This window comes from Spermophilus citellus (genome assembly GCF_964194105.1).
Source record: "Spermophilus citellus genome assembly, chromosome: 2".
NCBI classification, from domain to species: Eukaryota; Metazoa; Chordata; class Mammalia; order Rodentia; family Sciuridae; genus Spermophilus; species Spermophilus citellus.
Window position 1 is genome coordinate 32,847,669 of NC_138183.1, and position 26,941 is coordinate 32,874,609.

The window sequence follows — 26,941 nt, forward strand, 5'->3', positions numbered from 1 at the left end:
TAGATTTCACAGATACGTTTATTTTCCTTTGGTGGCCTTGGCTGCTCTGCCACTTCTCCCCATTCTCTGTTCTGTCTGCATTGTTTTCTCAGTTGCTCCTTCAATCAAGACCTGCTTCCATTGCTTCTCATCTTTCCAAAATGATGTTTGGTCCCTATTCTTCTACTCTCTGTGCTGGAAGAAATTCTTCTTTCCAGGTAATTATCTATCATCCAGCCTATTTTATTCAATCTAACTTTTAAAGAAATTCTGGGCTATTGGACTCCCAATTGGGCAATACTTTACTCTTTTAGCTTTGGATTCTCAACTGCTGAGGAACATAAAAAGAATCCCCAAGGTCCAGACAAGATAGAAGTTTAGTAGTATCATTCATCTGAGGCAAATTACATTTTCCACAGATGACCAAAAGAATTACTCTCATTCCACATGCTCTTTTTACAATGTGATGTTGGCTGTCTTTCCATAGAAAACTGCAATCTATGTTCTCTTCTCTAGAATCCGGGTGGGCTTGTGATCTTGGAAGAAGTGATCCCTTGTGACTTCCAAGGTTAGGTGATACAAAGTGATAAAGTTTCTGCTTGGCTGTCATGGGGTGTTCTTTTGGAACCCAGCCACCAAGCAGTACGGAAAACCAAACTAGCTCACACAGAGACACCGCATGGAGAGGTCATTTGTGCTTTTCCCAGCTGACAGAGAGCCCAACTGTGGCCCAGACTCAACCGGCATTGACCACAAACAGCTCCAGATGGTTTCAACTGCAGCCATCAAGTCACCCCTGGCCCTCAGGCCTTGGCAGCCTGGGACCCAGGCATCAGAGAGCAGAAGCAGACCATCCCTGCTACACTCCAGTTCCTAATCCCAGAGGAACAATGAGAACAATAAAATTGTTCTGTGCTAAGTTTTTTTAAAATATATTTTTAGTTGTAGTTGGACACAATATTTTTATTTATTGTTATGTGGTGCTAAGGATTGAACCCAGCGCCTCACACGTGCTAGGCGAGTGCTCTACCGCTGAGCCACAACCCCAGCCCATCTGGGCCAAGTTTTAAAGAGTGGTTCAATGGGCAGTAATGGCTTTGGGAACCACGGCTGATACAGTGTATTCCTCAGAAACTGAGAGCATGCTCGAGATGCTGCAGATTCCAACTCCCCTATACTCAAGCAAGCTTCTTACTCTGAAGCATCTCCCTTCATCACAATTGAACAGCTTTCCTCTCTTTTGGTTTTTGAGGGTCTTATTTCTATATCCACCATTAATCTCAGAGATGGTTTCTCCATTTCTCTCAGGAGATCTGTGACTTCATTGAAAGTATTTTTGTCTCACTCTTTTCTGGCCTCCTTTTTTTCCCCCTTCCACTATTCATCCTTGGCTTTTCATTCTAACATCTGTTTCTGGAAGGTTCACAACTTGGGATGATTGGCACTGGGAATTTCCATTCTTCCAAAGAGACTCGAACCTATGCACAGGAGTGTGGCCTTACCTTCTGGTTCCAAGAAAATAATTATACCACGGATGACCCAATGTTAATATTTTCTAGATTATTCTGCCTTGATATCAAGATAATAACATATCTAAAATTTATCGAGATCACTACATGTCAATCATTGTGCTAACCTCTCTCCACACCGTTTTTCAATTCTTTCAATAACCTTAGTCTTACCCCGTTTTGAAATGAGAAAAGTGAAGAACAGAAACAATAGATTATTTACCTAAGGCAACACAGCCTATAAATGGAAGAGGGGAATTTGAATGGCAGTGATCTAACTCTAGAGCCCATGTTCTTAATCACATGACCCATGTATAGAACATTAACTAGCTAGCATGCAGCCAGCCAAGCCCAGTCTTCAAAGACTATTTCAGGGTAAGGAAAAGGTCTTACTTTCTTTCATCTTCCTCTTGCTTTTCTCTTCCTCGTGATTCCCTAATTCTGCACACAAGGGAACATACATATCAACAAGAATAAGCAACTGTTTCAAGGTATAGAATATCCAGTTTAATTCGGTACAGAGGAAATAAACATTTTCCCCAAAGAAGCAACAAAGTTTGCAGGTGTGTAATTCTGGCTGCTAAAACCTCACCCGGACAATTTTTTTTTTTTTTTTTTTTATACTGACTTCTTACGTTTTTTTTTTTATTTATTTATTTTTATTATTTTATTTTTTTTATTGATTCGGGGAGAGAAGGGAAAGCACATGGAAATGGTAGGAGACCTTCAATGATACATAAAATTATAAGAGGTTATGAGGGGCAAGGGGGAAGGAAAAAGAGGGAGAGAATTGAACAACAGCAGGGGAGGTAGAGAGGGAAGATGGGAGGGGAGGGGAGGGGAGGGGGGATAGTAGGGGATAGGAAAGGTAGCAGAATACAACAGTCACTAATATGGCATTATGTAAAAATGTGAATATGTAACAGATGTGATTCTGCAATCTGTATTTGGGGTGGAAATGGGAGTTCAAAACACAATTTGAGTCAAATGTATGAAAGATGATATATCATGAACTATGTAATGCTTTAAATAATCAATAAAAAAAGGACAATTTATATTAAAGCACAGTCACTTAGCTTTTTAGGCTGAAATATTGGCACTTAGGTTACGTCACACATCTTCCCAAGAACAATGAGTGGAAGCTTGTTTTATATTTGTGTAACTAAAACGCCTATTCAGGGCTTTGTCCCCCTGAAACAAAGGACAATCTGTTTCCAAGTGTCTTCTTGCAGGCCTGAAACTGTTCGCTGTGTTTTCATAACACTGCTCCACACTGTTTTATTCCCAGTGCAACTGGGGTGTAGCAGGCTTCTGGGGAGCAGCCACAGCTCCTGCACCAGGCCTGCCCTTGAGGCTGCACTTGACACTGAGATTTTCCCAGTGTCAATGCATCTCTTCCATGCATGGAAGAAAAGTCCACCCCAAATTCCAAGGGACTAGCAGAAAAAGTTTTTTGTGTGACAGAAATCCTATTTCAAAACTCAATAAAATCCCATTTAAATACCTCTCTTCTTCCCCCACATATCCATTGTGGAGAGCAGCTTTCCTCTTTCTTCAGAGAGCATCCTCTTCCCTCCAGGATTGTTCTCCAGACTCATACTCCCCTTCAGCTCCATCCACTCATCCTTAGACCCCATCCCATAATCCCCCCTACAGTTTCCATCCTCAGGCTGAGTTCAGCACTCAGGAGTCCCCTTTTCAGAAAAGGGAAGAGTATGCATACTTAAAACATAATTCTTCCCAGTCACCAATAATTTTAAAACAAATATCTCTATTCTAAGAGCTTCTAAATATTAATTTTAAATCTTTTAAAAATTGAGAACTAAATCATACATGAAAAGGGATAAACATGTAAGTGTGTATGTTAAAGAAATAATAATCATAATAATAATAATAATAACACCACAACCCAAAACTCAGTGTACTGGCTCATGCTGGGTCAACTTGGTTAAGCTGGCAATGGGGCTTCCAGTTCTCCATTACCTCTGTGACTCAGGGTCAGAGTAGGCTCCAAAGAGGAACATGCACAATATGGAAGATGGACATGAGCCACCACATTATGCTGTGAAGGTTGTTATGGTCAGATGTGCAATGGACAAATCCAGAGGTTCTCAATGGGTCTAACTTGCCCTTGACTTTATCCCTCTATCAACATGTCAATAGCACTCCTTTCTTCCTTCCTTCTTGCTTTCCTTCCTTCCTTTTAAAAAAAAATTGCTGTGCTAGAGATTAAATTTAGGGCCTCTAGAATGCTATAAAAGTGCTCTACCATTGAGCTACTCCCCCAGGCCTTTTAAATTTTCTTTGAGACAGGATCTGACTAGATTTTCCCCGCTGGCCTCAAACTTGGGATCTGCCATCCTCAGGCACCACACTCTGCCAATAGCACTTCTTTATGACTGCTTATCTTGCCTCAGCTCCAGATATATATTGTTTGCTGAAGCAAAACAACATATCCACTGGCAGCTATTGGTGGGGCAAATACTTTTCTCAATCAATGTCCACTAGTAAAGACCACCAAAAGTGGTTGTCTGATCCAGCAGATACAATGGTTCTTGGAGTGTCTGTGACAGAGATTCATTATAGCATATATGGCAACTGTATGAACATATGGGTGAGTCATAGTCCAAACCTTTGGGATTCTGGAACAAAAGTATATCATTTTCTCTCCTAATTATTCTTCTTCCTTTGAGAAATGGCTTCAGGCTTGCTATTAAGCCCTAGTAGAGACTAAACACTTAACTATGGAACACCAAGTTACCATACAACCTAAGCTGCCAATTACAAAGTGGGTGATGTCTGAACTAACAGGCTATAATGTTGGGTGTGCACATCAACCCTTTGCCATCAAGTGGCAGTGATATGCATGAGATCAGCCTCAAGCAGGTCCTGAAGACACAAATTCAATTGCGTCAGCAAGTGGCTCATATTCCCATGAGCCCTACTTCTGTTTTTCTCCTCCCTCAGTCTGTGCAAATTTCCTCTTAGGGTGGATTGAGGAAAGGGGGAAAATGGAGCTAGGTTTACAAATATGTCTTCTAAAAATGCTGGAAGAAGCTGCAATAGTATACTTGCAGCATTGTAGCCCCACCCACTTAGATGTGTCTTATGAAGGAAAGTGTTGAAAGGAAAGATTCCCAGTGGGCAGTGTGCTTGTTAGTTAATTTTTCTGGAAAGAGTTGGTCAGAATTAAGGATCAATCAAGTCATGACAGTGACTAATGGTTTGGTCTATTGCTCAAGAACTGAGAAAGGAAGATGATAGGAAAACTGGAGACAATGAAGTCTAGAGAAGAGGTATGAAGATATGCACCAAGGAGCAGAAAGTGTGACAATATTTGTGTCAGGTGAATGCTCTCATCAAAGGGCAACCTTACCAAAGAAAGAAGTTACTAATCAGGTAGACAAGATGATATGTTTTGTAGATTTCAGTCAGCTCTTCCCCCTGTTATTCCTGTCCTTGCCAAGTGCAACCATAAATATGGTGGACATGGCTGTAGAGATAGAAGGATAGAGGTTATTCAGCAACATGAACGTTCTCTCACCAAAGCCAATCTGGTTCCCTCCATGGTTGAGTCTCCAACTGTCAACAGCAAAGACCAATACCGCCTGGAGATGGGCACCTAGATTAAAGTGATTGTATCAGACTATTTCTACCTCAGAAGGAGAAGTACACTGTTCTTACAGAATGCCTTATTTGTTATGGCATCAGGGTCTCTCATAGACATTTGCTTCTGGACCCAGGAACTCATTTTACAGAGAACAAACACAGTAGTGGTCTTCCCATAACCTGAATGCAGCTGAACTGATAAAATTTGGTAATAGCCTTTTGAAGACTCAGCTTAGTGCCAGATGAGTGGTAAAAACCATTAGTTGAATCATGGTCTGGTTACATTTTTTATTTGGAAATTAAATACAATTAAAGAAGTATGTGTGCAGATGCTAAGTTGACAAGGGATGGACTATGCTGGCTTGTTCTATGTCAGCATGGATAAACTGAGAACTACATTTCCCAGAATTCCATTTTCTGTATAATTTTGAGTTTGAGTTGGCCAAGACAGTAATATGTGGTAGGTTTGAAAGACATAAAAATGAAACAATTATGATTATTCTCTAAAGGTTTTTGTGGTCAGATGTAGTGACAGATATGTACAGAGATGTCCAGAAGGTCTCTCTTGTCATTTTTCTCCCATTAGCATTTAACAAGTCTTTCTGTCTTTAAATCTCTCCTTGACCTCTTGTCCCCTTCTACCCTATTTGTCTTTTTTTCATGCTGGTTGAGTCCATTTTCATCTTTCTCTTCCATCCTGTGCTACTAGCCTTTGCCACCAGTATCCCCCTAAAACTGCCCTCACCACTCTTTTCCTTGTACTTATTTTTAAAAGTTTGATTACTGGTATGTGCTGATGGCATATATATATATATATATATATATATATATATATATATATATATATATATACACACACACACACACACACACACACACACACACACACACACACCCAGTTGTCTCCTCTGAGTTTCATCTTTGCATTTTCAACGGTCTCCACCTGGATGGTAGTCAGACAAGTGCCGCGTGGGCCATACTACACTCATCACACTTCCCCTCAAAACCACAGGCCCTTCATATGTCAGTGAATAACCTCACCATCCACCAGAAACCAGGTATGAAAGTGTCCCACTTATTTCCCTCTCACTTCCACTCTCTTTGCTTTGGTTTCCTTTATCCCCTGTCTGGAAGAATGGAATAGGCATTTTCCTAAAGTTGTGAAGTTCTAGTTATATAATACAGAAAGAATGCACCATACAAACACTATGGTTTTTCTTCAGTGTAGACCAATCTTAACCCTAAAAATTGAGACAATAAATACATTTTATGGCACAAGTTGCAGCCAATTATAGGCTGAGATGAACAAAGGGAAAACATACTTGCATGACATTTTTGGTGTATTAGACCAGTGGCAATGCTGTCCATTCCACAAATATTTGTCAATCCTCGCCCCACCCCACCATACACTAAGAAACGTGTCTTCAGGAGAAGCATACAAAGCAATGATTCACTGTGTTCTTTCAAGCCCAGCACTATGTGACATGCAGGGAATACAAAGATAGAAAATTCATGGTCTCCATTCTTAAGGAGCACTCAACGTTCCTCAGTCACTGCTCATGTTGAATGATGTCTCAGATGGTCCCTCTAATGCTGAGCTCCTCCCAGAGACAGTGTTGCAGTGAAGTTCCTCCCAAGGCCTATTATTTTCAGAGAATAAATTGAGAGGGGGAAAAAACCCCCATTTCAAAGTCAATCTAGAGACACATGTAGACTGTTGTCTAGATGCAAGGATTCTTTTCCCATGACACATAGGAACCACCTCCTTGAGACCTGAATTAAATTGCAAGCAATCTCAGTAATGAATTCAGCCTTGTGCTCAGCCCATTCCCAGAACCTCTGGCTTAATTATGAGAAGAAAACCTATTTATTCTGGGACATCACTACTTTGGGATAAATTCCTGGAAGCCATCAGAAAAGTAAAGGGAAGATCTTTCTCAGAGTCTCTTCTCTGGATTTCTGAGAAAGAAGTGTTTCCTGTTTGGCCTGTCAAGTTGCTTTTAATTCCAGCCCATGTATTGCCCCTTATTAAATTCTCTTTGAACTTAGATTCTGTGTCTATACAGAGGCCTAAGTTTCTTGTGGGAGACTAAGTTGAGCTTTCTCTTGTCTTCAGATATCATCTTTCTCTGAGTATGTTCTCTCTTTTTTTAAATTTTTTAGTTGTCAATGGACTTTTATTTATTTATTTTATTTATTTATATGTGGTGCTGAGAATTGAACCCAGTGCCTCACACATGCTAGGCAAGTGCTCTGCCACTGAGCGACAACCCCAGCCCTGAACATACTCTTTCTGTTAATAGTTGCAAAATAAAATGATAATGTTTATACAGTACTTTACATTTTAAAAAACTCTTTTCATGTGTTTTAGTTCTCTTACTTCTAACAGCAACCCAGAGAGGCAGAGCTCTGAGGCTCAGAGGAGAGTAATTTGTCCAAGATCACACAGCTATTAGAGGACAGACCTCACAAAGGACCCAGGGATTCGAACTCTCTTCTTTTCCACTTCTCTCCCTATATCCATCCAGTGCCCCAAATGACATATAGCCCTGATCCACTTAAAAATTGCTCTAAACTCTGAATAAAACCATGTTGATAGCTCAAGCCAAGGAACACTGGAATCTGGCCAGGTGACTAGCTTGATGTGGGAACCTATGGATATGCCCTGTAAAACAGAGCTTCAAGGAGGTGCTTCCAAGAGCTGGGAAACACAGGAGGAGACCTCCCAAAGCAAAGGTTCTCTTGTTGGCTGCACATTTAAAACATCCAAGGAGCTCTAGAAAACACTGAATCCTGGATTTCTGCCCCAGATTCTGATTAAGTTGATCAAGGGTACAGCTTGGTCATTAAGATATTTTTAAAATTCCCCGGGTTATACTAATGTGTGTTCAAGCTTGAGGAATGTTGTTGAAGGGCTTCTGCCATTTACTTGTCCCTTTTAATTCTTGTGCGCTCATTCTTTCTCTTTTCTAAATACTTATTACACTAATCAAATATAATCATTGAATAAAATCTAGAAAATATAGATTAGTCTTTGGAGATTAAGCCTAAGAGAAAAATAAATACTGTTAACAATTTGGTGGACATCTTTCTAGGGTTTTTCTATATACATATGCACAAATAAACTATATGCTTTAATAAAAAAATTATATACATACTGCCATATAATATGCCTTCTATTAGTATCATTTTTCCATATCAATACATTCAAATTAATATCATTTTAAAGATTTTATAGAATTCAATGGCTATAACAAATAGTTTTCTTTCTATATAAACATATCCACTTCCTTTCAGAGGAAATGCTTGAAATTCTAAAATCTGGTAGGGAATGAAAGAAACTGTGTTTTATAAATATCCAAATTCCATCAAGTCTTCAGTTATTTGAAATCTCTTCTCACATTTGTTGAAAATCCATCAGCTACCTGGGCCAGCTCATTGAGTGAGTCTCTGACATAATGCTAAGATAATAATGATAAAAAAAGGCAGGGGTGTAGCTCAGTGGTAGAACACCCTAACTAACGCCTGTATAGTATGCAGGAAGCCCTAGATCTCCAACACCAAAAATGAAATAAAATAAATAACTACTAGTATTTACATAGCATTTTATAGTGGATAATTAATAAGAATTGACTACTACTTATTAAGTATCCTTATTGAAAATCAATGTGCCAGGCACTGAACAGGGTATTTAATGTAGTCTTCTATTTGATGTCCCTCATAAAGTCTATACACAGTCGCATTATCATCCCCATTTTACAGATGAGACAGCTGAGACTCAATGAAAACTCGATTGTAAACATGGATGTGTTAGGGTTTTACTCAGCACTATAGCTCAGAGCCTAGCTCAGTGTCTTGCACTATACGTAAACAAAGGGCAGGACTCAATACATGGTTGATAGTTGAAGGAATAATTAGATCACATGCTATTTCGTTTCTTAATATTGTCTCTGAATACTCTCCTCAGAGGAGATTTTCTCCCAGGCTTCATGCTCTAGAAATGGCTATTCACAGAAGGGAGTGGTTCTCAAAATATGGTTCCTTGCCCAAAAGCATTGGTGCCATCTGTGAGCTTATAAGAAATACACATTCATGTGCCCCACTCCAGACTACTGATTCAAAATCTCTGGGCAGGAGTATCAAAAAGTATGTTTTAGTAAGATTTCCAGAAGATTTCAGTGAATATTAAAAATGAATATTAAAGTTTGAGAACCATGGGAAATAAATGAATGCCTTTCTGTTCTGAAATTTATGGTAATAGTTGAGCTTGGATGGATGGATGGATGGAGGAGACATTTACAGGGCTTGGAAAGACAGGAAGAGGAGCAAGTTTGGAGGACTTTAGGCTGACATCAATTTAGATCTGATATGTTGAGTCTGAAGTACCTTTGGGGTATCTTGAAGGAAGCTTCTGTCACCCCCAGGTCTGAAGCTCAAAATAAGACTGCGTTGGAGATGCAGATTTGGGAGCAGTAGTTAAAGCCATATATGGGACTGCTCAGGAGAGTGAGAAGTGTTAGCACAGAGAAGAACCACTGATAGACCCAAATAATAGCATTATTTTAGGAGAGCCAGGGAGGGGTGCTCAGAGAAAGAAGTTGTTCCTCGTGAGTGACTTGCATTGGAATGTTTGTCTCATCATCCCCTCTGGATTATAAGCTCCTTAAAGGCAGGGACTGTGTAAACTTCAATAAGTCCCTCAAACAAAAGTACATTGCTGCACCGTCTTTGAATAATCAGTGAATTCCTACCAGGATTCTTTTACAGAAATCCGATGTGATCTGAGCCACCAGCATGATGTGTCCCCCGAAATCACTTACATAATTTCCCAGAGGACATTGTGGCAGATTAAAAATAAGTGAATAAATAAAGGGCATCATGTGTAATCCACTGATATCCATGCTAATCACATTAATCAGAGTGAATTAATTACACCTGAAAACAGATGCAAAGTTAAATTCCTTAGAAAATCAATTCATTAAACTCATATTGGAATGCACAGTCAACAGCCCCCATGTTTAGAAACTATCAGCATGATTTGTGGCAACTTCTGATTTACTAACGAAACTGCTTAAAACATTTTTAAAGGCAATTACAATTACTGTCTGGCATTTGATGGAAAGAAATCTCGTCAGCATTGTCCCTCGTGTGTCAACTGTCACAATTTTCTAAAAATTTTGAGGCGAAAAATAGGCAGGCTCTACTATTTGCTAGCCTCGATTAGGGTTAATTCAATGTGTGTCTGCAAATAATAGTGTTTAATGTAATCTCTCTAATTACAGATAAAACGCATTTTCAGTCATGCTCATCACTGACAGTATTTTGGAATAAGTTAAACTGACAGCTGCTTTCTAAAGGAAAGGAAAAAACAAACCTTCCTTGGGGTTGTGTTGATTTTTTTCTCTCTCTTTCTGCATTAAAGTTCAGAAAAAGATGAAACTAGACACTGGCTCTGAATAACAACTTTAAAAATCATGACATGGTTTTCCTTTCTTGGGAAGGGGACACATTTTTTTTAACCTCCTACCCCCATCAATGAAGTAAATCAGAAGTTGCCACAAATCATGCTGATAGTTTCTAAACATGGGGGCTGTTGACTATGCATTCCAATATGAGTTTAATGAATTGGTTTTCTAAGGAATTCACTTGAATTCACTCAACAAGAATTTTCTTGGGGTTTCCAGTGAATTAGGCATTGTGCTAGGCACTAAGGAGATAAAAAAAGAAATGGTTCTACCAAACTTGCCTCCCCACAGTTGGTCCCATACACCAAGTCAAGATTCCTACTTGATAGGGGTGGTGCCAGTGTATTCACAACCCCTGCAGAGTGAAACTACTCAAATCACAGAATTTTCTGAGAGGTCAATACATTTTCCTCCTTGACCAAATCAACTGGACCGGAGACAACCCAAGGGCACCTAATCCATAGATGGCCCTGGCACCCACAATAGTGCCTGGAACAGGAACAGGGATTAGAAAATGCCAAATAAGATGTTAGGGATAAAGGTGAAGTTAGAAGTGAATAAGACAGAAACACAACACAAAGAACTATAATCTCCAGGGGGCGGGCCTACCTATAAGGTTATGAGGAAGCAAGAACACACGGCCTAATTCAATGTTAAATGAATAAGGAGCAAATAATTGTGATCATAAATGTCTTGACTTTTTAAAAAATATTCTTAAGACTCGTGTGGTTCACACTAAGTCATTATTTGCAATACTTTTTTTTCACCTGTGCTGTAGATAAGCCATGTTTATTGCAACCTATGTGTAGTTGGGATATAGTTCAGCTTTGAGTTAACAGAAAAACTCAAAATAACATTGGTTTAATAAGGAGTTAATTTATCTCTCACAAGAACTCTAGTTTTAAGTAAACCAGGGCTGGCAGTGTAGCAATACTTCCAAAACCCTCAGGGACACAATTCCTTCCATCTTGTTTTCCTATAATCCCTAGAAGATACCCTTATCTCCATGGTCTAAGGTGGCATCCGTGTTCCAGATGGAAGGACAAATAGAGGAATGAAGGAGAAAAGGTAAAAAACACTTAAGATAGATTTCTAGCACTGGAATATATTTCTAGCAGCTGGAAAAGTGTTATTTATTATTTATAAATGGAAATTATGCAAAATATCTGATTCTTATTTCTAGAGCAACACCAGAAACAGAGACAAGGAAATCCACTCACAGAGCTAAGCAAACAGAAGTGGGAGCCCAAAGCCAGAGCTAGTGTAAAAACTGGCAGAAATTATAGACAACTTGTGTGGGTGAGGGTGTCTTTGTCCTTCCCTATTTGTGAAACAGTTCAAAATAATCCCCATTTGATCCCAGGAAGAAAAGACCCTCACTAACTTGTGAGTTACAATACAAATCAGACTTGTTTTTTTAAGAAAAAAATATTTATTATTTAGTTGCAGTTAGACACAATACCTTTATTTTTATTTACTTATTTTCATGTGGTGCTGAGGATTGAACCCAGGGCCTCGCACATACTAGGTGAGCGCTCGACCACTGAGCCACAACCCCAGCACAAAATAAGACTTAGTTTAAGACCAGCTGTTGTTTATAAACTATCTTAAAATGTCACCTATTGTGACACTTGAGTCTTCTCCAAATTGACATTTCCACTTGTAGAGCCACTCTCTAGGGCAGACAACCATGATGTCTCTAGAAGGCCACTGTCAAGAGCCATCCAGAAGAGGGGGCTGCATATAAAACATAGTACCCAGATTTCTAGCCTACAAGATGGCAGGAAAGACACCATCTCAGAAGTGGGGAAATAGGAAAGAAGAAGAGAGGAGGGGAGAGGAGTTTCTGAATGGAAGGGGAATGAATAATTTTGAACATATTAAGTTGTTCTCTAAAAAAATAGGTATAAAGCACAATGAATTGTGTAACCACTGGATTAACAATAATAAGAAATTCTGACAAATCTAAGTGTTGGGGAAGGTGTAGAACCATAGGGAATCTCATGCATTGTTGGTGGAAATGAATTGGTACAACCACTTTTGAAGAAAATTGGTATAACTAGTAAAGAATATGGTTCACATACCCAGGAATTTAGTAATTCTACTTCTTAGAAGTCCCAGAGCTGTAGGTCTCAAACTTTAGCACGTATCATTATTTCCTGGAGGGCTTATTAAAGCAGATTGCTGGGCTCTCCCCCAGAGTTTCTGACTTAGTAGGTTGGTGGGGAAGCCCAAGAATTTACATTTTTAGAAAGGTGCCAGATGATGCTTATGTTGCTGACCCTAGGACTACATTTTCAAAACCAGCAGCCTAGAGGAATTTTTGCCTGTGTTGATGAGGAGACCTGTACAAAAATCATCAAATCAAACTTGTAATAACAATAACCCAAAACAACTTAAATATCCATTGATAGAAAAGTTATTAGAGAATTACAGCATATTAAGAAAGGTAATATACAGCATTGAAAATTAATGAATTAGCTGTACAACACCATAGATAAATGTCAAATATAATTTTGAGCAAAGAAAAAAATCAAGTTGCTGAAGAATACACACCTTATGTTACCAATGGTATAAAATTAAAAAAATAAGTGAATCTAAACAATAAGTTGTTAGGCTTGTATATGTATACACATGCAGTGGCAAACCAACATTCAGAATGGTGGGGGGAACAGGGACATGCATTAAGAAAGGTAATATACAGCATTGGGAATATGCAGAGGGAAGCATGCAGACTCAGTTGTTGAGGTGCACGGTAAGTTCAAAGACGTTTGTTATATTATTCTTTTGTGTGATTAAATATTCTTTTGTATGTATAAAATGCTTTAAAATAACTTTCACTTTTTCTACGTATGACATATTTTCCTTTTTTCATTGTAGTTAGTTTATGTATTTCTAATTTTATACTATTTTAATTTCCCATAGAATCTTGGCAGTGTAAAAAATAAAAACACAACTATAAAGATGACTATTATTTTAAGGAAAGAAAACACCTTAAATATGTGAATGTGAATAAAGAAACATAAGATCAGCTGTGTTAGGACAGTATACTTGTGTGTTTGTATGTGTGTGCATTTATACAGTCATGCATTGTTTAATGACAGGGGTATGTTTTAAGGTGGGAGGTGACTTGTCAATTATGCAAACACCACAGTGTGCTTACTCAAACCCAGATGGTGTAGGCAGGTCACTCTGCGTGGCCTCTGATGTAATCAAGGATGCAGTAAACATGAGATGTCTGAGGCTTCTGGCCTTAGAGGGCACACTGTTATGTAGTAAACTTTTTTTTTTTTTCCTAATGATTAGAAAGAGTATATTCTAAAATACTGATTTAAAAAAAAGGGATAATATAGTAGGTACAGAAGCCAGGAGCATAGTCATTGGTTGTCTTCAGGTATTATGTACTGTACATAATTGTATGCACTATATTTTCATATGACTGGCAGTACAGCAGTTTTGTTTCCCCAGCGTCACCACAGTGGGTCATGCATCACCCTGAGACAATATGACGACTGCAATGTCACTGGGAATGGGAATGTTTTAGCTCCATTATAGTCTTGTCTTTTTTTTTTAAGAAATAATAAGTGACTTTATTGAAGTGGCTTTTTTGGTCTCAACTTATTTTTCATTTTAATGTTTTTATTAGTGCATTATAGTTATACTAATAGTAGGGTTCATTTTACCATAATCATACATGCATGCAATATAATTTGCTGAAATGAAGCAAATTATATTCCATTATAATCTTATGGGACCTCTGTTGTGTATGTAATTTGTCCTTGACAGAGACATCATTATTTAGCACATCATGAGACTTAAAAATCATTTTTTGTATAGTTCTGAGCAATTGATTAAAAACCGGCAGGGAAAATTGAGCAAGGATAAAATGGCTGGGGGGCTGGAATGAGGGTTTTAGAAATTAAAGATAGAAAGTGTGTTAAGGGACTCATAAATTCACAGGGCAAAATAAAGTCCAGTCTGCTCGAAAGAGAACGACTCCAAGATGTACAGTGATTGCCTGAATCTCTGCGCTGTCCCAGCAGCTCTCTGAGGGGATGATGAAAGCAGATCTTGGGGGTGATGGATTTGGTGGTTGTAGGTTTGGTGAAAGTGGCCAAAAGGGGATAGAGGTGGTGGCAGAGTTCAAAGGAGGACAACTTTGAAGCTGTTGATGCTAGAGCCTGTGTGAAAGTTTTAAATCACTTGGAAATTGGGAGCTTGGCCCAAAGCAGAGAAGCATGATTGGATGATGGAGACCCACCGTGAGTGTAGAAAGTGTTTGCAGTTAGATGGGGAAGCCCCCGAGGGGACTCCCAGAGCAGAGCAAGCCCTCATTATCACATGGCTCAGTGCGTCTAAGACCAGTGAGGAACAGAGTTTGAGAACTGAGGAGAGTTCATTGGGGGCCTGTGGAGTCCAGGAATCTAAAAAAATAGCAATACAAGTGGTTAAGTTCAAGAGAAAGAGAAAATGAGGTTGAGTCAGCGTTTGGACAGTAGCTTTGGTGCTCAGAGGGTTCTTACCTTTTGCTGATGAGCAGGGAATTAAGGTATGTGACTCTGTGTTCTGGGAAGAAGCAGGGGTCTCCAGGAAGGCAGTCAGGGTAGGAGAGCTACACCTATATGTGTTCCAATGCCACCCACTAGCTGTGGGATCTGGGGCTAGGTGCTTAACTTCTCTCAGCTTCTTTCCCCATTTTCAGACTGATAATCATGCTGTCTTAGAGGTAGAAGGCATCAAATGAGATCACGGATAATTGTGCTTACTAGAATATACTAGAATATCTCATGCACGCTATGGATACTTAATAAACATTAGGTCTCTCTCCTCTTTCCCTCAAATCAAATACCCTTTGAGGCCCAGCTTGGGGGTCAACCAGTATCACCGCAGGTAATCAAAGGGACTGATGATCCCTGGGCTCACTGATGGAGCCAGGAAATGGGTCAAAGTCAAAAATAATAAAACTGAAATGACAGTGTGCTTGTGACACAAGCCAAACAAAATATTACCCATGTCAATGTCACAGAGCAACTCAGACACAATCCTGGGGAAGAATTTTCTGAAGCATTTCTTGAATAATTTTATTCATGGTGAGGGGTATCAAATAAAAGAAGGTACAGAAATTCCCTTTGACACTTGATGGATTAGTTGGGCCCTTTTCAAAGAAAAATATTTGGACAGGTATTAAGCCTCTTAGGTTTTTAGTTCTTTCAGTTTTATTCTAGCCATAAAACAAAGGTTTATAAACATCCTTGCTTGCAGAGCAATCTCAGACATTTCGTGAAAGAAGGAAATGGGGATCTTCTGAAATCAGTACCTAAAACAAAAACAAAACCAAAACCACATAAGATCAAGATTATCCTTAGAAAGCACTTAAATCATACTTAAGCTCAAAAGTCAACAATTAGCCAAAAGAGTAGAAAGCAAAGTATGAAAGAGATATTTATACACCCACGTTCATAGCAGTATTGCTCACAATAGTCAAGAGGTAAAAGTAACCCAAGCATCCATCAATGGATAGCAAAAAGTGATATATATGGACAATGGAACAGTTTCAGCCTCAAAGAAGAAGGGAATTCTGACACATGCTAAATAATACAGTAAGTGAAATAAGTTGGTCAGAAAAGGACAGATCCTGATGATTCAATTTAAATGAGCAGGCAGATTCACAGGAGAAGGTAGAATAGCAGTAGCCAGGATATTTGGATGGGGGAGTGAGGAATTATTATTTCATGGGTACAATTTTAGTTTTGCAAGAAGAATAAGTTCTGGAGATTGGATGCATAATGCAAATGTCCATAACACTATTGAATGGTACACTTAAGAATGGTTAGGATGATAAATGTTATATAATGTGTATTTTGCTATAATTGAAGAGTCAATGATGAATTTCTTTACTTTTGTGTATTTAGCTTATAGAAATTCAGCTATGGTCAAATGGTCCTTACTTAGCCTTGACTTTCTTGTCCTTCCCATTCCAATGAGGCCTTTCTCCCTATGGTCCCCAAAGAGGGAGCTTAACCCTTTCTTCTTTACTTTTTTATTTTTAGTCAAGCATCTATGCTCCGATTCATATGCAAATGGTGTTCCACTGCATCTCTCCTTCTTACTAATCATATTTTATAGCTGATAAATTCCTGTAAAGCCGCAGCAAGACAGGTTTGGCTCCTAGGCCACATATTGAATGTCACAGAATATACCTAAGTATGAACTGATGAACTAAATTAGGAGAGCCCCCACATTTTTATTTTTGAGCCATCAACATACAAAAAAAAATTTGGACTGAGAATATTTGATGGTTTGTGTAGAGTTGAATAAAAGTTGATGAGTATCTCCCACAAAGAAGGGGGTTCTGAGCAACAAAGTAGCAATGGCTTAAACAATAAGGCAGAGCACTGCTCAATCTTTGAGAGCTGTATCCCTGATTCTTGTCAATTTTCATTCACGAAAAATTAATATCCTGTCATTTTAATTTAAAAATAAATCCTCTATACCTCTAAAGGAATGGCACTGGGCATGGTGGTTCTCACCTATAATCCCAGGGGCTCAGGAGGCTGAAGCTGGAGGATAGCAAGTTCAAAGCCAGCCCCCCAAGTTAGTGAGGCCCTAAACAACTTAGTGAGACCCTGTCTCAAAATTTAAAAAATAAGAATAAAGAGGACTGGCGATGTGGCTCACTGGTTAAGCACTCCTAGGTTCAATTCCCAGTACCAAAAAAAAAAAAAAAAAAAAAAAAAAAAAGAAAGAAATACTGTTAGGCAACAAATTGTTAGCTCTATTTAAATTATGTACAGTTGGAAGAGAAATGGAGTTTCACACATTGTGTGTTTGTGTTCCTCAGAGTACCCAGGAGAGCTTTGCCCCCAGGAAGTAGTCAATAAATGGTTATTGAATTTACAGTGTCCTTCTTTCCAATCAGTGAGGTTTAATCTATTTCCAATTCAGAATGCCTATTAATTTTTCAGCATTACTAAGCCTTTTAAAAAATCCATTTTGGGATGTGCTTAAGAGTTCACAGCAAATACTATTATATAAATGATTAAGAGAAAACTGTTAAATGAAGCATGCTTATTCAACACACCAGCAGCCATTGGTAAAATGTAATTTAATTTAATCGTTTAAATTTACATTGTTAATGTACAAGAGCATTTCTTTCAAACCACAGGTTAACACACACTAAAGAGCAATGCTGTTGGAGGAGCAGAGGAACTTGGGAAAACTCTGCTATCTGAAATAAAAGCAAGGCACTCTCCATTAACAGCTGGTGGATTCCTGATTTCCGCCCACGGAAGGCATGTTCACACTGAGAGAGCTCTCCCACAAGAGGAAGAATCACCTGCTTCAATGCTTCTTGTCCTCTTCTGAGCTAGTGTGGTCATCCACTCTATACACTGGTGTGTCAACATTAAGACAGAGAGAGAGAGAGAGAGAGAGAGACAGAGAAAGAGAAAGTTGAATTGATCGCTGACTTGGGAGGCTCTCATAGTTGTAGTAACTATCATCTTTATTTTCAGCACTGGTGTCTGGACCTATAACTAGAAAAGCTTCTTCATGCCTTCCAATCAATAGATAGGAGGGCTAAAAAAAAGTCCTTTTCCTTAGATCTGAAGGATGTTAAAAAAAAAAAAAAAAGTAACAGCATTTCTCTAGGGCTCTGTGTTTGTTTTGCTTTGCTTTTCCTTCACAGACATGACAAAACAAGGATTAACTTTCCAAATACTCATGGTGCACAAGAAGGTTATGTATGCACAGTACTTCTAATTTATTCAAATTCAATTTGAATTTGGTCTGAAGCTATCTTGTATGAAATGTTAGCTTTCCTGATATTTAATAATGTTTATTATGTTTGCATATAGGCTCAAAAAAATTAAAGCAAAAGTACTACCTTATTCACGGTTATCTTCAGGTAAAATGTTAATATTAATGGTTATGTGTAAAAGCCTGTTTTTCTATAGATGCAGTAAGTTGAGAAAGAAAGACTATGGAAGGTGAATTAAGTCTTAGTCTTGATTCTGTTACTAGCTGTTTGTCCTTGGGTAACTCTGTATCCCTCAATGGGCCCCAGTTTTCTCCTCTATGAATTTCTGGAAGTTGGACTGTTTTACAAGTCAGGCCCTTTGCAAGTCTAACATTTCAAAATCCTAACATTCCAGGCCCTATCATCTTGATATAAAAATAATAATCTTTCATAAAAGCTTACACAAACATAATACATGATCAAATATCAGAATGACTCTTGGAAAAGAAAGTATATGATTTGCTATCTGGGCTATACTTTGCAGCAATTAGGCAATTCATTTGGCATTTGATTGTATAATTTAATGACAATATAAACAGCATAGTTTTGTTATTTTTCCTTTAAAAAGACTAAAGCAAAAATGATTTAAAGCTAACAAAAACTACTGTGACATCAGTTTGACATTCAAAGTTTGTTTCTTAGCAAAATGGCCAAAGATATTTTGACTTGATACAGAGTATATAATATAAAGACTTTTAGACCTAAAAATCTTCAAACATTATTTGAATTTAGCAAAACATAAGCAAAATTTTAATATCAAAGTGCTAAACAGTACTGCCTTAAAAGTCACTGAAAATGAACCATAAAATAACGGCATGGGAAGTGACATTTATTGTACAAATGGTTAATAAAAAGACACATTATAAATATATATATGTAACCTGCTATATTTATATATATATATATTTGTTTATTTAATTTCTAATTGGTGTATCCAAGTCACTGTGAACACCCCATTTAATTATTCTGTAACTCAGCTTCCACGAGCTGGTGGTCTTGCAATAAATACAGGCAAAGCTATTACAATATAACGTGCATACAAATGTTTATACAAATAAGGACACTGCAACAAATTATCTCATAATCATATGGCATTAACAGTAGAAACATACAAAAGGGAGTACGAACACGGAATGTTGAAACGCAGCCCACTAATTTCTTCTAGTACTCACATTAATACTATTTTTTTAAAAAGAAGACTTGCTTACTCTCCAAAATTGTCTCTTTAACCAATAACAAAAATTAAATTTTATATATAAAAATCCTTATTGTCCCTGGTGCTTACCCTGTATGACCCAGTTTCTACTCATTCGCATGTTTTTATCTGGGGATCAAATACTTGACTGATTCATCAAATGCTCCTCTCTGGCTTTTGAATGAATGTATCAGTTAAGCTGCTACAACTGAAGCAAGTTTAGAACACTCTGGTGGGGTCGATGGAACACAACCAGAACAGGTGTATATAATCCATTTTATAATCTGATCCCCTTTTGGGACAGCTGAACAGTCAGCAGGGATCTAGTTCTATCAAGAATGCCCAAAAAGTCTTGGATGGGCCCGATCTTAGAAGGGTTCTACAGGGCGGGTGGATAGAGCCTTTTGCTAGGAAAATTAGCATGTCACTTGCTAACATGACTGCCTCCTTTTTATTTCCATAGAAAATAAAGGAGAGTTCATGAACAAGACAATAAGACAGCACTTTAAAAAATTGCACTTGTATATGGAAGCGAACGGCCATTATCATTTTGCTATGTCTGATTTGTAGGTAATCCTTCATTCTTTCATCATTAGTTAAAATAATTGAAAGAAATTAAGAAAAGGGAATTTCTGCCTTGTTTGCACCACATACGTACAGGAAGTATGATCTAAAGGGATCAGTCTTAAGACACATCCTACCCTGGTGAACAACCCTTGGCTGTTCTTGTTTTTAAATACAAAGCAACCATAATTGTATTCCCCAGGAAGAGTTTTAAACAGTTATATTATCCTTTTCTCTTCTTCTTCTTCTTTTTTTTTTTCCTGCTGGGATAGCATCATCCAAAAGTGCTTTTTTAGCAATTTCTTAGAAAACCCTCATGAACTATACCCCTCCAGCCCCACCCTCCAAAGCCTAATTATAAAACACAACCCCAACACAATTCTCTGCAAGTTTTCTGGCTTTAGGTTGTAAGGAAAGCTGCCAGAAAAAAAGAAAAAAGAAAAAAGAAAAAAAGAAAAAAAAAACCACGAAGAAGAAGAAGTCTTTTGCCTTTTACAGGAGCTGCTTTTTCTCTGAAGGAAGGACAGAAAGTGAGAGTGTCCAGACCCATCCCTTTGCTGCTTGGCAAGCAGGTGCCAGCAGAAGAAGCTGCTCCCTGCTCAGGCTGCTCCGGCTTAGAAAGGTAGGGTATCCAGGAAGAGCTTGTCGATGATGGAAGGCGGAGCCACCAAGTCTTCCAGCTTCAGGTAGAAGATGCGCTGGAGGCCCAGGGTGCAGATCTTCCTCAGTTCTACCAGGGCACCCAGCACCTTGGGCTCGGTGGGCTCCAGAGCCTGTCCCTTACTCTGGTGGTCTTTTAAGCTGCTTGTGATCTTGTTGCATAGCTCCTCCACTCTCTTTGGTTCTTTTAACCCATGTCTTTCTGCAGAGGGATAGAACAGGGCAAGTTTAGGAGGTGGCTGTATCTCATGACCCTTTAAATCCCTAATCAAGGTCTGAGCCCCTTCCTGCCAGTTGAAATGGTGTTTTATGATCAAAATACCTTTCCTCTGAGAGCTTGTTCCTGGCCTCTGTATCAAACAACACTAGGGGTTGAATCCCAGTCCTGACACTTAACTTGCTGCCTGTCATTGAGGAAGTTTCCTTACCTCCATTTCCTTATGAGATGAACAGAATGATCAACTCTGGGAGGGCCAACTTAGGTGAATAACATGAGTGAAGCACACAATTTCTGGCACACAGCCACGCTGAGTGCATGACAGGACTGTTACTATTTTGTATACATTACCCTGCTAAGGTCTCACAAAAGCCCTATCAGTAGTAGACAAGTCTCTTTCAGAGTGAACCGGAAACACAACTAGGCAAATGAATTTACTTGAGGGAGGTGGAGAGGCTGTAATGTTCTATTTGCTAATGCAAGAGCTGCCCTGTAAGACCCAATCCAAAGTGCATTCTGTTTTCAGGCTAACCAGATTGAGAAGATTCCAGCTTTTCTCTTTCTTTTTCTCCCCCCTCCCTCGAAACACCCACTGAACTACACCTGATGCTCTGTACAAAATACATGTGTCATCTTGCCATTGAGGCTGAAAAGTCAAAGAGAAGTGGAAGAGTTCTGGAAGGATGTAGTGCAAGCATTTAATAACATGCTAACACACGAAAACCACTATCTGATATTGTTTAAAACAATATATAAAATGATCCCCATGCTAAATATTATGGTCTACTTTTTGAATAAAGTTGAGACATTTTCCCAAAGCCACCCAGCTGCTAAAAGCTGGAATTTGAACCACATCTTCAAAGCAGATTCTATACTCTATACAGCCACCGCTGCATCTCCCTAGAATGAGAAAGGAGCCTGACACCCAATACAAGTCTCCCAGCTCTCCCTCAGCCTTTAAATAGCAATGCCTCTTTCCTAAGATCCAAACTTGGTCTCTGTTATCTCAAAAGTTTTCTTCTTTTATTATATTTACATGTAAAAAATCATAATTCTTCAGAGATGGAAGACATCCCTCTAAAGGGAAATCAAACATTAGTTTCTAATTTCCCCTAGATTTAGTTATTTTAGTTGGAGATATTTTGTTTGAAAAGTTATTTCCCCAAAGCAAGAGCCAATCAGAAAACGAAGCATCTAGCCACACATTTTTCTCTTTTCTTGTCTCAAATAAGAGAGGCCTGGGAACCAGGAAATCTGCAATCTCCCCCAAGGGCTAGTTGTATATGACTTGGGAGAGTTGCTATCTCTCTAGGACCTTGTCAAGGGAGGAGGTTGGATTTAACGACCTCTAAAATCCCTTCCAGCTCTGATCTATTTATTACATTAAAGCGCTACCATGATAATTGCCTCAGTGCATTTTGATTTGCAGGTGTCTCTTCTCAAAGCAACGAGGTATAGAGAAAGGAGTACTGGGCTTGGAGTTAGAGCTGAATTCCAGGGCTGGTTCTATCACTTACTGGCACACTTACACACTTAAGTGTGACCTAATCTCTCTAAGGATTAGTGTCTTTATAGGAAAATGGGAATGATGGGGTGGTGACTATAACAAAACCCCACCTCTGTGGGCAGTTGTGGGGCTCAACTAAGATGGCGTTACATGAAAGCATTCTGTCCACTGTGGAATGCCATGCACGTGGGAGAGTCAGCACCTTAAGACAAGGACCACAACTGCAAGATGGAGCAATGAAGTCCCCTAATTCCCAAGCTCTGCAATGCATGCCTTTACTTTCCCCAGGGAATTATTAGCTAATCAGCCCAGGTGCAAACCTTTCCCCTTGGCTTATCTGTACTAAATACATAGACCCTGGGTTTCAGTCTCAAAAGGACCTAATCATGAACTTCAAAAGAAATCCTGCCTGCTGTGATGTTCTTCCCTCCCCCCCCCAAAAAAAAAAGAAAGCATAAAAAGCAGGCTGCAAATTTTATAATAAATTTCAAGAGCTACAAAATGTTCATAGTCTCTGACCAAGTAATCCCACTCTTGGGATTTATCCAAAGGAAAAATTCAACAGAAAAAAAAAACTGTATGTACATAGAAGTTTGGTGCATATTATCTTTTAAATACCCCGAACTCCAGTAACAAAAACAAACAAGCAAAACACTGGAAAAAGCTAAGGCGTTAAAGAATCAGTGGATTGTTGCATAAAAAATGGTATGTCCACTTAATGAAAGATTCTGTAGATGTTAAAAAGGACAGACATGAAGAGTTTGAAGTAACATGGAAAAACACCTATATCGGGCTGGGGATGTGGCTCAAGCGGTAGAGCGCTCGCCTGGCATGCGTGCGGCCCGGGTTCGATCCTCAGCACCACATACAAATAAAGATGTTGTGTCCGCCGAAAACTAAAAAAATAAATATTAAAAAATTCTCTCTCTCTCACTCTCTCTTAAAAAAAAAACACCTATATCGTCAAATAAAGGGTAAAATATTAAAGAGTATCTGGCTGTGATCACATCTATGCAAAAATTATTTCTGCATGTAGAGGAGGAAAGGAAACAAAAAAATGTGAAAATATTTATGAGAGAGTTGGATAACTTTTCTACCTTTCTTTTAAAATCTCCAGGTTAGTGCTATTTGTATAATAATGTTAAAATAGAACACGTTGGGAGCCGGTGCTTTGTGAAAGCCTCTAGTAGCTATAATGCGGTCAAGCACCATCTTGCTGATACTAAATTCTATTAGCACTGAGATATATCAAATTAGATTCACAAGCCAGGGAGAGATGCCTTTCTCAGAATTAAATACCAGTGTCCTGAATTGTGAGCTTTCCTTTCCTTTTGGTGCCTTGTGTCGTACAGAATATTGGAGATCCTATATTCATTATGGGGATGAAGAAACTGAGCAATTTGCTGGCTGGATTTCTGGAGGGGGCTGACTGTAGAACCCTGTAGCCAGACTTTCTCATGGCCAAACTCACAGAAGGGGCCTCGGAGTTTTCCCTGCTCTCCAGCCAGTTGCGCCTGCTCAATAACTATGGCAACCATTATTTATTCAGTGAATTCAAGTGGAGATCGATACCTCCTGCCAGCTGGATCAACCCTAGGCCTGGAATTCCTTGAGGAATTCAGAGACACTCCTGTTGGAAGCCAAAGGCACCTCAACCCTCCTTTGTTGTTTTGAACAGCCACTGGATTTGTGGCTTCTTTACTTTTCCAAAAGGGCTAAGATAAAATCAGTCTCCATGCAAACTACTGCCAGCAGCTAGGAGGATTTTTACATCACTAGGGAGTCACTAAGTGTCTGGTACCTTCCCAGCCATTTGAAATTCCTTAAAACCCCAATCACTGACATTTAGATGAAGGGACCCCTTTCTTCTTACAGCTTGGTAAACATAGCTGCACAGCTGATGTATGGAGAGTTCATACATTCTGGGGGCAATCAGACATTTGGATTTTCTCCTTTATAGAGAATTTTACAAAGACGATTTTGGTTTAAGATCTGTGTCTGCCATTACAAAACAAGTTTCTTGGAATTTTTTTTTTTTTTGCATTTTGATCTACATAATATTTATCCCATACTTCAGTATTTTAACTCAGGCAGTATGTATTCAAAACTTCAAAGTACAACTTACAAAAATGGTCAAATAATAGATTTATGTAGCCCAATCATTATGTATGTAACTTAGAAAGGATTTGAATCACTAAGTTCAAATTTCCACCTAAGAGAGGAATCTCTACTATGAGATGGTGCAAGGAGACATAGGTACCAGCTGAACTGTGGGTGTCACTATCTCAGCCTGATAAGAAAAATATATTTACTAGCATTTTGTATTAGACTCTTTTATTTTGATTATTTTATCTCACCCTCACAACAACCTGGTGAATTAGGCAGGCTAAAGATTATCTTTAATGAATAGTTAAGGCTAAGACTCAAAGAGTTAAGTGACTTGCCCTGGGTCAAAATTATCAAGTGGCTAATTTCTTTCATTAAAGAAGATACTTCTTTAATGCCAAGTGCAGAGATACTTCTTTTATACCTGCCTATTTTCTTTCTTTGAATACCTCTAATTGTTAAGAAGCATCTTCTGTCCCAGTCTCCCTAACATACCCTCTGACTTTCTGTATACCTACTTCTTTCAAAAAATATTTTTTGAGTACCCATTCCATCGTAATGTTATAGCTGCTGGGGTTGGAGCAGTGAAGACAGCAGATCTTAACCTGTGTGTGCAGTTAACACCTAAGGACACAACTGGATGTCTGTGCATTTTGTTCACCTGTGCCAGATGTCTTTGCTGAGCAGGAGAGGACAGGAGGGGGCAGGGGCAGAGACGGGGGAGAGTGGGGAGAGGGAAGATCTTGATTGGGTTCATGCTCATGTTTTTTCATCTTCATCTGGTTAAGACCTATTCCTTTTTTAGATCTTGGTCCAAGCATTTCTTCAGGGAGGCTTTCCTTTTTGTTCCTAGTCTAGATCACATTCTCCCATGGCATTCTTCTCATGCCCTTTGCAGGATATAATACTTTGAAATCAGATATATAGGTGACAATTGCCTGCCTCTTTCATCAAACTCAAGGTCCACAGGGAAGTGGACTGTATTTGTTCTCCACTGTGTTTCCAGCATCAAGCCCAGAACTACGTGACTTCCAATAAATAGCTGTTAAATGAATATATAAGCAGAGGATCAAGGACATGTTAAAAATAGTTAATGAAATACTAAAGTTGTAAGGTGTTCTGATTAAATACACAGATTGGCAATTATTATAACAGTAATAGCAAAGAGCTTTAGAAACCTCCCACATCAGAAGCTTTGGAACCAGATTTCCTGGCTATACCTCCTAGCTTGGTAACTTCAGGTCTGTTTCCACATTTTAAAAAATAGGGATAATATTGGTAGTTGTTTCATGGGCTGTTGTGAGAATTAAAGGAGTTATTACATGTAAAGTATTTGGAATAATGCCTAGCATTTAGAGAGCACTTAATAAATATTTGCAAATATCCTCTACATTTAAAACTCAACTCATTATGTTTCCTTTCAAATCAGCCTTCCCCACCCCTCTCATAATAATCTGACAATTCCTTCCCTGAGTGGCCCATTGATTGAATTTGTCCTAAGAAATTCAGTTAGGGGCTGGGGATGTGGCTCAAGTGGTAGTGCGCTCGCCTCGCATGTGTGTGGCCTGGGTTCAATCCTCAGCACCACATACAAAAAAACAAAAACAAAAACAAAAACAAAACAAAGATGTTGTGTCTGCCAAAAACTAAAAATAAATAAATAAATAAATATTTAAAAATTCTCTCTCTCTCCCTCTCTCTAAAAAAAAAAGAAATTCAGTTATTATCTCTGCAATGTTCTTTGCATCTATCTCCTCTTCAGTACCAACTTCCTCTCAACTAGGTGTTCAATACCCGCTACCTAAAATGTTTTAGTAGCTCCTGACTAGTATTCCTGCTTCCTGTCTCTGCTGTAACCCATCTCAGGTAATTCCAAATTCATTTATTAAACAACATCAAACAAATCAACATGTGTAGAGCCTAGCACTGAGTATTTAAAAATGGTAGCTATTATTTTCAGAGAATCCCCACAGCCAATAGGGAATGGTCTCCAGATCAGTAGCATCAAGTAGCATCTGGTTAGGAACGCAGAATCTCAAGCCCCGCCCCAGACCCACCTCATCAGAATCTGTACCTTAACAAGATGGTGTGTGTGTGCATGTGAGAGCTGGAGCTCTGCTCTAGTCAGTCCTTGTCCCTAGAACTTGCTTAACTCATCTGTCCCTAGGATTCACCCAGCCTCCCTCTGTCAACCCCCAGGCAGTGAACTCACTCCCCAAAGCAGCTCATTCCATTTTAGATGATTCTGTCTATGAGAATTCACTCCCTAGGGGAGCTTATTCTAGTTTCAAATAATTCTGTCGTAGTTTCTTATATTGAGCTAAATTTTGCTA

At 38.8% G+C, this 26,941-nt stretch overlaps 1 protein-coding gene across 2 annotated transcripts in view; it reads right to left on the reverse strand.

Annotated features, from left to right (window-relative positions):
* Positions 1 to 19,893: 19,893 nt before the first annotated feature.
* Positions 19,894 to 26,941, reverse strand: part of NR4A3 (nuclear receptor subfamily 4 group A member 3) — a 36,999-nt gene continuing 29,951 nt past the window's right edge. For both annotated transcript variants that reach the window (XM_081264150.1, XM_081264149.1), the window contains one exon: positions 19,894 to 20,980. In XM_081264150.1, the coding sequence (XP_081120276.1) occupies positions 20,733 to 20,980 (248 nt within the window). In that variant the 3' untranslated portion in view covers positions 19,894 to 20,732. The remainder of the gene's footprint in view (positions 20,981 to 26,941) is intronic.